Consider the following 14,405-nt stretch of genomic DNA (forward strand, 5'->3'; position numbering starts at 1 on the left):
TCTAGGTACCACAAAAACAGTATTGACATGGAAAATACCATGGAGAGAGCTGTGGAAGTGGAAACTGAACAGTGTGTTTAAAATCATAAATCTTGAACTAAATACATAAAATCAACAATTTATTAACAGTTCAATATGAGGGAAAAGCTCATATGAAATGTATGGCTCTTTTTAAGTTATCTGTAATGTCTGGTAGTGAGTTCTTCACATTATTGCAGTCATACACGAGTCAGGTTGCAAATACAAGTTTACCAACAAGTTTACAGACTCCAAAAGAAAAACTAAGGAACTTTTTATCCATCAAATGATATCTATTCGTGAATAAAAAATAAAAATCTGATTAAAGTCAAAGTTTTCTATTTTACAGCATTCAGACAGGTTCACAGTTACATTTTTTCTCAGCAATTATTCCAATCAAAATTAAACAGATATCTATACATTCTGAATGTAAGTACAATCCAACTTCCTACTGTTGTCTACTGGAAGAGAAACATCACACGTGCTCTTTGAGGAAGCAAATGGACAATTCAAAATCCTACTAAATGTTTGCTATGAAGTAGCACTATTCCTATGTTCTCTGCACGACTAAGTGTCTGCTCCATTTCCTTAAATCAAAGTAAATAACAGCCGTACTTGGACCGAAAGTAAAGACAATCAGGTTTTAGGAGTTGGAGGCCTTCTTGGTGGCTTGTTGTTTGCCACAATGGCAGCAAATTAGCAGCAAGACAGTTCATCAGCTTCTGTTGTCCGTCTTCTTAGGTAGTGTTTTCAACAATTAACACTGAAATGAAAGATCACATTTGTAATAAAAAAAAAAAACTTTATAAATGCAACTTTCACATCTGATTTCTCCCAATAATAAGAATAATAAGAATAATTTCACTTATTCTGTTGCTGCTGCTTCTACAATACAAAGAGTGGCTGCATTACAGCCACAGTAAAATCACTAAAAAAAAAGCCTCATCAATAGTCTGATTTTCTAACAGTGTGATTTGATTATTACTGCAGAAAGAAAGAACTACAGTAACTAGAAAGTAATTATACTGATGTGGTCCATTTCTTTTCAAATGGCACTGAACATACAATCATAGACCTGTGACTTTAGGGACAGCAGGAGTGTGACACAGCTGAATAAAACGTGATGTCTGTAAAACCTGAAAGTACGGACTGGTTTAAAGTCATACTAGGTGATCACATAGTAATCATGAGCCTTTGTTTGAATGGAAAACCACGGGCACTGAAACACAACAGTTCAGCTTTTTACAAAAGCCTTTTTTGTACAAAACATAAAAAATTCTGGCCATTAAATGAATGGTCCCATTTGTTTTAGGCTGATTTGCAACAATATGAAAGCATAGCACTGCTTAGTGCTTTGTATTAAATTTTTAAAAAAAGTCACATTTACTCTTCTTAATTACGGCGAATCACATCTGATCATCAAACACAAAGAAAACTCTTCCAAGACATCAGACACGAGCCTGCAGCCTGTCTGACTATAGTGCAGCAGATGAGGCACTTCTATGATTAAGGCCAAACCTCTCCGAGGATTAAAATGATTGATCCCGCCGAGTCTCAAGTGCTTATTCACAAAAACTGGGATCTAAATAAGATTAAAGATGGAAAACGGCTGAAAAAGGCGAGACACGTTTCTTGTTGTTATGCTTTGGCACCTTTGCCGTTACGCAAGGTTTCTGCCTCCGTGCTTTCAGCCACAGGAAGCAGCTCTGTGGGTGGCGCCTGTTTGTTGGCCCCGCCTCCTCCGCTGGGCTGGTTTCTATAGTGACTGCTGATGACCACAGCGGCGCAGATCAAATAGGTGACGGTGAGAATGGTGAAGTAAATGGAGTACAGCAGGAACTGTGAGGAAAGAAATAAAGGCACCTTAAATCAGTAAATGCACTCTAACGAGCAGATTTTCATTACTACGGTTTCTGTGTATCCGTCATCACATCAGTTCTTCCATTCCCACTTTGTGCAACGAGCATCAACTGAAACAACAACAATGAACTGCTGCTCTGTTTACTCTTGTGTAGCTCCGTTAGGTCTAATTACAAGCGTACCACTTCAGTTTGTTCTGAGCAAGAACACAATGTGCAGGAATGACTGGTCTACAGTCTGCCAGACAGAACTGTTATGGATCATTTTATTGAATACGGTATATGGAGTATGGCTGACTTAGACTTTATGGCCACCTACAGGCCCACAGTGGTTGTTTGAGCATTTGGAAACATTTTTGTTGTAAAATGACGGTTATGCGGACTAAATTTCTTTTTAAAACCAAAAAGGGAAACATATTTGTTCAGAAAAATAACAGCCTACATATGGACAAGGCCTATATTTTGCTTAACTTGAAATGATTGGTAGAATTACAGTACTTTTAATTTGTAATAGCAGTAAAGCCACAGCTGGAACTACACTGAGCCAGCCTCAGGCACACCTGTGCATGCTGTCTAATCAGCACCTTGATATGCCTCACCTGTGAGGTGGGATGGATTATCTGGGCAAAGGAGAAGTGCTCACTAACACAGACTTAGACAGATTTGTGAACAATATTTGAGAGAAATGGTTTTTTTTGTATATAGAAAATGTTTTAGATCTTTGAGTTCAGCTCATGAAAAATGGGAGCAAAAACAAGTGTTGTGTTTATATTTTTGTTCAGTGCATTTTCCAGCAATTACTACAATGCAACACAGCAGTTAATGCTATTTGTTGTGTTCAGATTTCATTTCACTCAGTGCTTCCCTCCTCGTTAAAAATTATTTCTTAACGTAAAATGCGTCTATGCTTTAATTGTGATACAGTCACAACTCGCCTTCCCCTACAGCGCACTGACATAATTGTAGCAGGAAGTACATCCTGGGGACAACTCAGCCATAATCTTCTGTGGTAATAAAGGAGTGTTTTACCTGAGTGTGCACGTCCAACCCCAGGCCTCTCTTGTCAGAAATGATCAGGTTGATGATGCTCTTCAGTATGGTCCCAAAAAAGGTGTTGATGCCAAACACTAAGGCGCAGAGCTCCTTAGTGAGAGACGACGCTATCTGGAAACTATGGGGGGATGATAAGATGACACAGCTGACAGTTAGGCAAGCGTGTGAACATGTGTACAGTTCATAATCAGGATCTGTAACGATGGACAGGGTTTTTAATTCAGCTCCTTTTATGCTTATTTGTTCCGTTTGTTTGGTCAAACTTTATTAAAAATAAACAATTTGAAAAATTAACAATCTGGTGGGACCCCCGCCTCTTTAAAGCACCCACTTTGGAAATCATTGGATCAAATATTAAAACCTTGGTTGCAGCTAACAATTATTTTCCTCATCTTCTCCGTTAATTGAATAGTTGTTTAGTACATTCAAAAACAGTGGAAATGTCCATCAGAACATGCTGGATGTGCCCAAGGTGGCTTATTTTGTCCACTTAAACAAAATAATATTTAATTCACTATAACATCAGACCAGGACATTGTCATTTTTGACAATATTTGATCATATTTAACCTGGAAATCAAATTATCGACTAATAAATATAGCTGCAGATTAATTTGTAGTTGAGCAACTACTCGTTGCAGCTATAATTTAGTTTAGGAACTTGTCATTTAGCCAATTTTGCTGAAGAGTTCCAACTCAGTATAAGAAATGTAGGTGAAGTCTTCAACAGTCAGTTTTGTAGTTTCAGACGTAGACAGTAAACAGCACATTTACTTGGCACTCACGTAGCAATGGGTACCAGAAACTGGTAGAAGCCTCTGAAGATGACGTAGGCCAGGTAGCAGATCCAGATGTTGTCAGTGGTGTACATGAGGAACAGCAGAGCCGCCTGCACTGCTGTGATCACGCCAATGACCAGCTCGGACCAGACGTTCCACTGAATCTTCACAAAGCCAGCTGTGAAGGACGTTATGGCACCTGCCAAAACATACACATCGACCAAAGACGAGATATTGAATAAAAAAGGCCCTTCATCACTACTCTGCTGAGAAGCATTGTCATGAATTTTATTCTTTTATCTCTCATCTTTTAATATTGGCATTTTTTAAATGGTGAAAATAATGGAAATTCACTATAAAAATTCCATTAGTGTGTACTATCTTGTTTTTTTATTATCCTAAATAACCAACATTTTTTAGGAATTAGTCATCAGTACCAACAACTACATTACTGCTGCCACTGTGAGGACGTTCCCATTCTTATCATTTACCTACTATCTGATTTTGTTTTGCAACATAACTTTAACAGCTTTGCACATGACGTCCAAGTAATTCACACAAACTACCTTTGTGCTTTATAGCTGTTGTGCTTGGTGCTTGTTGATATCTAAACATGATGTAATCAATAGAAGGTGGGAGATCATTTACTCAATCTCTTAACTGCAGGTGACAAAGGTGCAGTCAGGTTACATTCTTTGCATTTTTCATGTCCAAATAATGATGCTTTTTCCAGCTTTTAAGCTCTGGTTTTGACCCAGTTATGAGATTTTAGTGCTTGATATTAACTGGCAAAAAAATTACTATCATTCTTCAGTATATTATTGTTCTTTGATGACTGTATTTATATCAAAACTAAACATACAGTGGGGAAAATAAGTATTTGATACACTGCCGATCTTGCAAGTTTTCCCACTTACAAAGAATGGAGAGGTCTGTAATTTTTATCGTAGGTACGCTTCAACTGTGAGACAGAATCTAAAAAAAAAATCCTGAAAAACACATTGTATGATTTTTAAATAATTAATTTGCATTTTATTGCATGAAATAAGTATTTGATCACCTACCAACCAGCAAGAACTCTGGCTCTCACAGACCTGTTAGTTAGTCTTTAAGAAGCCCTCCTATTCTCCACTCATCACCTGTATTAATTGCACCTGTTTGAACTCGTTACCTGTATAAAAGACACCTGTCCACACACTCAATCAATCAGACTCCAACCTCTCCAACATGGGCGAGACCAAAGAGCTGTCTGAGGACACCAGGGACAAAATTGTAGACCTGCATAAGGCTGGGATGGGCTAGAGGACAATAGGCAAGCAGCTTGGTGAGAAGGCAACAACTGTTGGTGCAATTATTAGAAAATGGAAGAAACTCAAGATGACTGTCAATCTCCCTCGGTCTGGGGCTCCATGCAAGATCTCGCCTCGTGGGGTATCAATGATCATGAGAAAGGTGAGGGATCGGCCCAGAACTACACAGGAGGAGATGGTCAATGACCTGAAGAGAGCTGGGACCACAGTCTCAAAGGTTACCATTAGTAACACACCACGCCGCCATGGATTAAAATCCTGCAGCGCACACAAGGTCCCCCTGCTCAAGCCAGCACACATCCAGGCCGTCTGAAGTTTGCCAGTGACCATCTGGATGATCCAGAGAAGACGTGGGAGAAGGTCATGTGGTCAGATGAGACCAAAATAGAGCTTTTTGGTTTAAACTCCACTCGGCGTGTTTGGAGGAAGAAGAAGGATGAGTACAACCCCAAGAACACCATCCCAACCGTGAAGCACGGGGGTGGAAACATCGTACTTTGGGGGTGCTGTACTGCAAAGGGGACAGGACGACTGCACCGTATTGAGGGGAGGATGGATGGAGCCACGTATCGCGAGATTTTGGGCAACAACCTCCTTCCCTCAGTAAGAGCATTGAAGATGGGTCATGGCTGGGTCTTCCAGCATGACAATGACCCAAAACACACAGCCAGGGCAACTAAGGAGTGGCTCCATAAGAAGCATTTCAAGGTCCTGGAGTGGCCTAGCCAGTCTCCAGACCTGAACCCAAAAGAAAATCGTTGGAGGGAGCTGAAACTCCATGTTGCCCAGCAACAGCCCCAAAACCTGAACGATCTGGAGAAGATCTGTATGGAGGAGTGGGCCAAAATCCCTGCTGCAGTGTGAGCAAACCTGGTCAAGAACTACAGGAAACGTCTGACCTCTGTAATTGGTGTGAATGCTGAAAGCCTTCACAACATATGTTCTTCTGTTCCAAAAAATTTATATATTATTCTTATTCTTCCGCCGTGATTCAGCCCCCAAACCGCTCAAGGTAGAAACTTCATTCCAATGGAGGACGTGCAGCTCAATTGGGAATCGAGGGCAATGACTTTTCACATCTCTGACATGTACAGTTTCCATAATATTCAATATTAACTGTCAAAATTTCCCATAGGAATGAATGGAGTAGCTTCCAAATCTGAAATTTCTTCACCCAACTTCTAGCCCTCACAGCTCCTTCATACTTTTAGCTAGAAACTAGCTTTAAAACTTTCATCATCTCTCCCTCTTTCAGCACATACCTCTTCATCACAGTCGTCTTTTAAAAAGATAAAGTTTCTCCCTCCTTTTTCTCATTTTACATGAGTGTGTATGTGGCCGCGCTAGAGCGGTGGCGTCATGCTAGAGCGTGGAGGAGTGGAAAAATCACCTGAAGCTTTTGTCTTTAACTCGCTGGTTTGTCCGTATCGTTTCACCCACAGTCACAGTTTGACTCAAAATGAAGGTTACGTTCTTGGACACGCAGTCATGTGGCTCACAACACACAGAAACGCACGCAGCGCGTCCCACGAGCCTCAGAGCGACGGGAGCACCGACCGAACAGCTCATTGACTGCCATGTTAAAATGACAGAGGAGTGAGGGAGAGAGAAACACTTCTCTTACCTGCTAGCAAGCGCTCATTTCACCAGATAGAGACCTTAGCTTACATCTACGTGCTCAGGAGACTCTCTTATGTCCACTGGTCTGCACTTTATGGCTGTGACATGGACCGGTTTGAGTAAAACCTGCATTTTCAGAGGTGTGTCATCTCAATGAAAACAGTACCATCAGTAAGGGAGCACGAGAGGAGCAGCAGAACATTACTGACGTTTGAGCCACCAGGTGGCAGCAGAGCTGCGTGAAAGGAGCAGCATCTCAGCGTGACAGTGGCGGAGCGGCATGGCGGCGGCAGCAGACAGCATTCACACCACAGTTTCTCCAGAAATTGCACTTTCTAGTTGTAAACAAAGGTTTGTGTACCAAATATTAAGTTCTCTTTTTCCATTTCTGTGTCTCACAGTTGAAGCATACCTCTCCATTCTTTGTAAGTGGGAAAACTTGCAAGATCGGCAGTGTATCAAATACTTTTCCCCACTGTATATCTTATTAGTATTTCTTATTCAACATTTAAGGCCATCTTCACAAATAGGACTATTCTCTTATCTTAGCCTTGAAATCCTTTGAAAAACACAAAGAATCCCACATTAAAAGACACGTCCTTCTGGCTTTGTGCTGAAGAAGGGCATTTGATATTTTGTTGCTGAGCGCAGGAGTCGTCCTCATTATTTGCATCTAAATTTAGCTGGAGTCACACGCCGATGTGAATGAAAGCATGTAGGGCTGTGAAACTGAAACCTCTGTATGAACATTGAGCACAAAACACAGATGAGATATGAGAAATCCAGCACTATTCCTTTACAAACTACTGCTTATAGCTCCAGAGATGTCTCACTCAGCAGGGTAGAAGCTGCCTCCACTGCGCCGTTGTAAATGTGCTTGTTCTCAGTGACCGGGGAGACTTTGTTCCACAGGATGTGGACGTAGAACAGGACCAGGTAGTACCCTGTCGAGTTGAACACCCACCACAGGGACCAGAGCCTCAGGTTGGGCCTCTTCACCACGTTTCTCACCTCAAGCAGCATTTGCACCAGGACAGAATCTCTCCAGCGTGATGCAGAGCATGGGGGGGCTGCAGAGGACGACCCACTCTCTTTCAGGTTCATTTTGTCCAGTTCTGATTTAGTGGCTGCTGCTGCCAGTTCCTTGTGCTCCCGACTCTGCATCCGGTTGAAAAACAGGGAGCGTTTGGGCCAGGGGAGGCACAGCGAGAGCAGCAGCCCAAAGCTGACAAAACCCAAAGATATAGCATTAAGGGTGTAGAAACGGATGTTGCCCACTGACATGCACAGCTGGCCCAGCACCGAGCTGGTGAACACCCCCAACAGGACTGAGGAGCGCGAGTATCCGGCCACGCGTTGGTAGAGGACCGGACTGACCAGGGAGAAGATGTAGGAGGAGTAGGCCACGCGGCAGGCCATGGTGATGCCGTAGAAGAACTCCATGAACTGCATCTCGAGAAGGGTGGTGCCCAGGAGCAGAATGAGCCAGATGACCACCTGGCTGACGCCCTGGATGATCAGGACTGGCTTGTAGCGCAGAAGATCCGTCAGCAGGAAGGTTGGGACCAGCACAGCCATGTAGGAGTACGTCAGCACAGGGGTGATCTCATTTGTTACCTGGAAATGATAGTAAGGTCAATCAAATTAAGTTCTTTAAGTTATGTTTTAATACAGACGTATTTAATTTGGACATTTTTTGCTTTATTCAATAATCAGTAGACCAATAAACGGGAGAGATGGGCTTGACAGATTCAGGTCCGGATGATGCCTGTGAGACTGCACAGCCTTGTGGTGGGCGTTCTACCAGGGGAGCTACCCCCCCAAATAAACCTCTAAACAAGACGAGAAACCAATAAGGTGACAGCTCCTGTCTTAGTTCACAGAATGCGAAACTTTTCTCTACTGGCAGGACACTTGGTGTGACTACGGCGAGGCAATTATTCAGCACTACAGTTTATTCTGGTTATTGTATTACAAAAGTCTGTGGTCCACAATAATATTTTAAAGTAAAGTGTAATCAAAAGCTGACATGAGTTACGGACATTTTTGCTTTAAAACTGCTAAAAAAGTGAAGGGCTGCAACTTTTTATTTCATTTTCAATTCATCTGCCGATAAGTTTCTCTATTTCGTAGCCATTCATAAACTGTAGACCTCCACAGGCCAATTACACTGACCCACTTTGGAGGAATGTGAACTTTGACCAGAGTAAGAAGGATCAGCAAACTCCCCTCAGGCCACTCTTCACTTCAACTGTGTAATGATAGCTTGACTGAGTCTTACAGCTTAACTTTTATTTTGCACAGTCTTGTGCACGTGAGCCTGTGGTGCAACTCTGCAAAACTCTCTTCATTATCTACATATCCATATTCCACATGTGGTTGCACTGGTCTTTCCTTTAAAACAAACACTTTAGTCTGAGGACACCACTAACCTGTTGCCTGGTGAAGTTCTTCTCTGAGCTGAGTAGATATGGCGTAATGAAGGGCTCCCCTGGCTTTATCGATGCCATAAAACCATAGAAACACAAGAATATCACGGCCCATTTCCACTTTCTGGGCTCTCTGGCTTCCTCTGTGGGGTCTTCGGAGGGAGACAGAGCCTCAGAGGCTGAGACAGCCATGTCTACATCTCCGTCTTCATGTCTTCCGTTGTTTTCGAGCTCAGGCACCTTCAGGTCCATCTCTTTCTCCCCCTCCGATCTGTCCCCACTTCCTGCAGTGTCATCTGCTACCATTGTGTCAGCTGGTTTGTGAACACTGTGATGCAGAGTGTAGCTTCCTTTTGCTTTGTCAAATCACCATGTAAGGATCTGTTGACGTGCAAACTTTCCCACTTCAAAACAAATGGAAAAACCTTGTGGGTTGAAAACTTCAGTTAAACTGTGGTTTCATCTCAACTCTCCTTCGTTTCCATGCCAGAAAATACTAAAAGTGAGAATGAACCATTAACCGACGGGATGGCAGCGTAGTTAAAATGGTACATGCGGCCGTTTGCATGTAAAAGAAAATGTTGACCTTTGCTCCATTCCACGCTGTGACATTTTCCAACCGCAAGCTATCCAGCAGCTGAGTCTGGTGTCATTGTTAACCTGAAAAGATAACAATGTTGTCAAATCATCAGACTATTTAGACAGTATGCAGACACTGCAGCTGGCATTAGAGCACTGTTAGGTTTTCTACTTTGGAGGCAAAACAGAGTGTGTTATGGCAAATGGGGCTGCAGATGAGATAAAGTAAGATATCAGATCAGATATCAGATCAGATAAGCTTTATTAATACGATATAATACAAAAGTTGAAGCAGTATACACAATTACTGAAAGTGACGAGGAGCGACTCTGGCAGGCAGCCTGCAGTATATAACGGTTACTATCATTACGGATCATTAATCAGTTGTTTTAGAGGATGAAATAACAGCATATAGTGCTCAAGCTGATAATCACCAATATAAAACCCCCAAATATTCAGGTCACAGTCATAGAAGAGTATGCAAACCAGATTTTTCTTTAAATAAAATGACCAATTTCAGCTTTAAACTGCACTATGAGAGATGGTCAGCAGGAGATATGCTTCTACACCCACCATTAACAGCTCATATATTCTGTCTGACTAGTGTTACTCTAATGATTAATAAAAAGGTGGAAACCAGCATGTAAACAGTGTCCACACTCCTAACATACGTGTTAATGTTTTAAGGGACAATGAAAACAAGTTACACAAACCATTCATTGGGTAACACTTAGCATGCCAGTGCTTCAACTGCTTTACCGACTGTTAGCCACGTTTAGCTGCTAATGCGCTAAACGTTGAGCTACTTGTGTCTGACAGCGACGTTTTCACGACAACAAGCTGTCTCTGCGTCAATAAAACACGGTTTTGCTTTGTTTATAATTCCAACGCTGCACAAAACTGAGTAGACATAACGTACCTCGTGTGCTTCATCTGGGACTGTGACGCTAGATTGGCTTACCCGCTGCTTTGTCAGCGCACTGACTTCTGGGAAATATAGTTCTGCAGCCTCATTTCCACGACAAAACTGGTTAAACTTTATTTATCTGGACACTTGTATTGTGATTTAAGCATATTTTCTTTTCAGCTTCTTTTTCAGCTTCTTTCAACATCCATTTACCAAGACAACACAAGTTAATCAATCATAATGTTCCTGAAACTTTACATTTTATCTCATATTTCTGTTACCAAGTGCTTTGTGCCTTATTTCTGACATTTTTTTTTGGAAAAATAATGTTACTACAGGCTACTACTATACCACAACAAAAATGGAGCACAGGGAAAAATTGCAACGCCTTTTATTTTATTAACTTGAACATGAAATTTGCAAAGCATTTGAAACATTTTTGGACATTTACTGAAAAACACAGCAGTATTTCTAATTTATACAATCCTTATAGTTTCTAAATGTTCGTATAGTGCAGATATAAATAAACACGGATACATCAGCGACATGATTAAAGTTCTGTACAAGTATATTTAAAATAAATGCACTCCAATCCAATTCTTGGATTTAAAAGCCCATGATCTTTCGTGAAATCAACACAAGCTTAATCACATGAGAAGGGGCTGGACATGTGGCTGATTTCAACTGTGGATGAAGACCAGGCTGAATCAGTAGATGGCAGCACTGTCCCAGATACTGCTCAACACTGAAGTCCAACCACTTCACTTTGTCTCATCTCCATCAGCCTAAACAAAACATCTAGCTTCTAAAAACCAGCATAAGCTTCATACTTTTGTTCCAACATTCATGGTCTCCAGAGGACAAATCCTACTGACTGTGATGATCCTCTGACTTTCTTGTAGACGTTTTGACAAAGCTGAGACATCAAGCTCAGTTATTACCATTCTTATCCATCCATTTACAGTCCACTGACGAGGCTGAAGCCAGAATACAGCATGTAGGAAACAGAACCTTTAGAATTTGTCGTAACTTTCTTTTTTTAAACAGCAGGGTTTGGGAGTGCATCTTCCATCCTGGGCTGAGAAGTCCTGATAACTATAGACGTGTGGCCTGCTGCATATAAAAAAAAAAGAGTCCAGTGAGGTTTCAGAGAACAGCTCCGCTGCCGTCTGAGGTCTGAGATGTCGACCTGCTGAACCTTGACCCTGACATCCTCTCGTGTCTGACTTTCCTCTGAAGAAGCAGCACCATTTTTCTCCTGAACTTCTCCGCCACAAAGGCATAGAGGACGGGGTTGATGCAGCTGTGGAGCAGAGACAGGCTGTTGGTTGCATACAAGGCCAGGCTCAATGACCTCCTCATGGCACAGTCAAACGGTACCAAGTCAGCCCTCAGGAGCGTGTCCACCATCATGGTTATATGGTACGGCGTCCAGCACAGAAGAAACGCAATCACCACGGCTATGATCACCTTCATGGCTCTGTGCTTCTGGAAACCTCGGGTGTGCAGCAGCGTTGCGAAGGTGATGCTGTAGCAGGTAATCATGACACACAGGGGGAGGAGGAAGCCAAACATGTGGCGGAAGACGCGGGTGGCAAACCTCCATGAGGAGGCTCTGCCGATGTCAAAGTTTTCGGAGCAAACCATCCTCTGTGAGTCAGAGTCCAGCTTGGAGACGTCGTTGAAGAGTGCAGGCAGAGCGAGGGAGGATCCAAAGGCCCACACTGCTGCACAGAGGAGCCAGCTGCACATCCTCTGGCGACTCCTGAGGCTCTCCCTGGCGTGCACAATCACTAGATAGCGGTCGATGCTAATGCAGGCCAGAAAGATGATGCTGGTGTAGAAGTTTGCTTCGATGACGAGGTTGAGGAACTTGCACATGAAGTCACCAAAGATCCAGCCTTGGATCAGTGCTACAGCCCAGAACGGGAGGGTTAGTGCCATCAGCCCATCTGCTATCGTCAGATGAAACAAGTACACATCAGATGGAGTCAGCGCCTGTCTGCTGGTGCCGATCACCCAGCCCACCAACAGGTTCCCTGGTATCGCCAGTAAAAAGATGACTATGAGGGTGACACACAGGGTCACAGCGGCTGCGTTATCCATGGGTTTTATCCCACATGGTGCCATCTTGGGATCCAGAATGTAAACTGTGGTATTGTTGTGAACGGTTTCATTCAGCAGCTCCCAGAAATTCTCATCCAATGGTATAATGAACGACATGACTGTGGATGGAAAACAGACTGATACTAGTTCACAATCATAGCAGCACAAAACCACAGATTCTGCTTCTGCCATGTTTAAAAGCATTGTTGACCAATACTGACATTGTAAAAAAAAAAATCTATCTTTGAACAAAATATCACTTAAAAAGAGGGGAAAACAAGGCCAAGAGCTTGCATGAAGTTACTTTTTCAAGCTTTGAAGTTACAAGCAGAAAAATAAATGAATGAATGAAATAACTTGAGCAAGGGCTCATTTTACTGTTCATACATTTAACTTTTAATTTGTACACAACTGGATTATATCATTTTCCAGATGTTGCCTAGTCTTGCTTTAATTCACAAAAATCTATTCACTTCTATTAGACATATAATGTCTAAGTCTATAATAATATAATACAATAGATAATAGTTCAGACACTCACCTTCTGATGTTGCTTTCAAAGACGACAACAGCTTGGCACCCAAATGAATCTTACCTAAAGAGCATCTCTTTAATACATGTGGGTTTTTTTTATGGAGAATTGACTCAATGTTCTGTTTCCTTCCCCATAATGTTACTGCAGGTGCCTGCGTCACCAAATTGTTCTATGCTGTAATAGGACTTCCTAACAGAGGACATTTCACATTTCGACACGTTGCGGTAGGAAAGGTAAAGGTATAAGCATTAACCTTAATAATGGCTGATTTCCATGTAGCTGCTTCAGTTTCTGGTGTCGTGCATGTTGGCTCGCTGTCACACTTGTCATGGACGCCTGAATACGACGGAGCCATGAGTGTTATTAGTAACACCTGAGCTGTCACAAGTCAAAATGTCTGCTGTGAAAAAGGACTTCACGAGGAGAGAAGTAACGAGAAAAAAAACAATTCAACAAATGTTGAATAAATTCAACCAATTCCATCCTCCTATTAAATCACAACATGTAACCACATTATTAGGAGATATAATAGAGGGTGATTTATTTTTAAAGTAGATGCTAGACCTCTCATTAAGTGATTAGACTTATAGGAATACATGGTTGGCATATTATTCCAAATAACGAGTCGTACTTTCCATGCTTTATTACAACAAATCTACCACGTGTGGTCACACTCCCAAACTTTTCTAAATCTCAAACTGTCTCTCAACACCGTCATCAAGGCCATAGCTGACCTCCCATGCCGTGACACTGATGCAAGGTGTTGGCTAATCAGCCGCGTGTGCGGTAAGGTGTTTTCCAAATCAGCAGGTCAGGGTGTCAGCTGGGACGCTTTCTGGAAATGAAATAATTGTTCTCACTCTTGCCGTTGCAACAGTCTGGTATCGTTCTTCTGTTTTGTTTCCGTAACTACACTGAACAAAAATATGAACGCAACACTTTTGTTTTTGCTCCCATTTTTCATGAGCTGAACTCAAAGATCTAAAACATTTTCTATATACAAAAAAAAAACCATTTCTCTCAAATATTGTTCACAAATCTGTCTAAATCTGTGTTAGTGAGAACTTCTCCTTTGCCCAGATAATCCATCCCACCTCACAGGTGTGGCATATTAAGATGCTGATTAGACAGCATGACTACTGCACAGGTGTGCCTGAGGCTGGCCACAATAAAAGGCCACTCTGAAAGGTGCAGTTTTTCTTTATTGGGGG

The 14,405-nt window shown here is 42.0% G+C and overlaps 1 protein-coding gene and 1 pseudogene across 1 annotated transcript; both read right to left on the minus strand.

Moving 5' to 3' along the window:
* Nucleotides 1–952: 952 nt before the first annotated feature.
* slc19a1 (solute carrier family 19 member 1) lies at nt 953–10,619 on the minus strand. Its single transcript, XM_070855504.1, has 6 exons — nt 10,566–10,619; nt 9,071–9,727; nt 7,472–8,255; nt 3,715–3,907; nt 2,907–3,048; nt 953–1,857 (listed from the first exon to the last, which is right to left on the minus strand). The coding sequence occupies exons 2-6, from the start codon at nt 9,371–9,373 to the stop codon at nt 1,657–1,659; spliced, it is 1,623 nt and encodes a 540-aa protein (XP_070711605.1). The 5' UTR covers nt 9,374–9,727; nt 10,566–10,619; the 3' UTR covers nt 953–1,656.
* A 326-nt stretch (nt 10,620–10,945) lies between these two features.
* Nucleotides 10,946–13,222, minus strand: LOC139223600 (C-X-C chemokine receptor type 1-like; annotated as a pseudogene).
* Nucleotides 13,223–14,405: the final 1,183 nt, after the last annotated feature.

This window comes from Pempheris klunzingeri, chromosome 24, assembly GCF_042242105.1.
Source record: "Pempheris klunzingeri isolate RE-2024b chromosome 24, fPemKlu1.hap1, whole genome shotgun sequence".
Lineage (NCBI taxonomy): Eukaryota > Metazoa > Chordata > Actinopteri > Acropomatiformes > Pempheridae > Pempheris > Pempheris klunzingeri.

Excerpts from the sequence above, each read along its gene's own strand:
- slc19a1 (XM_070855504.1), bottom strand. The coding sequence starts at position 9,373 with ATGGTAGCAGATGACACTGCAGGAAGTGGGGACAGATCGGAGGGGGAG. Across the intron at positions 8,256-9,070 it reads AGAACTTCACCAGGCAACAG|GTAACAAATGAGATCACCCC; the intron begins GTTAGTGGTGTC and ends TATCATTTCCAG. Across the intron at positions 3,908-7,471 it reads GGCAGCTTCTACCCTGCTGA|GTGCCATAACGTCCTTCACA; the intron begins GTGAGACATCTC and ends ATGTTTTGGCAG.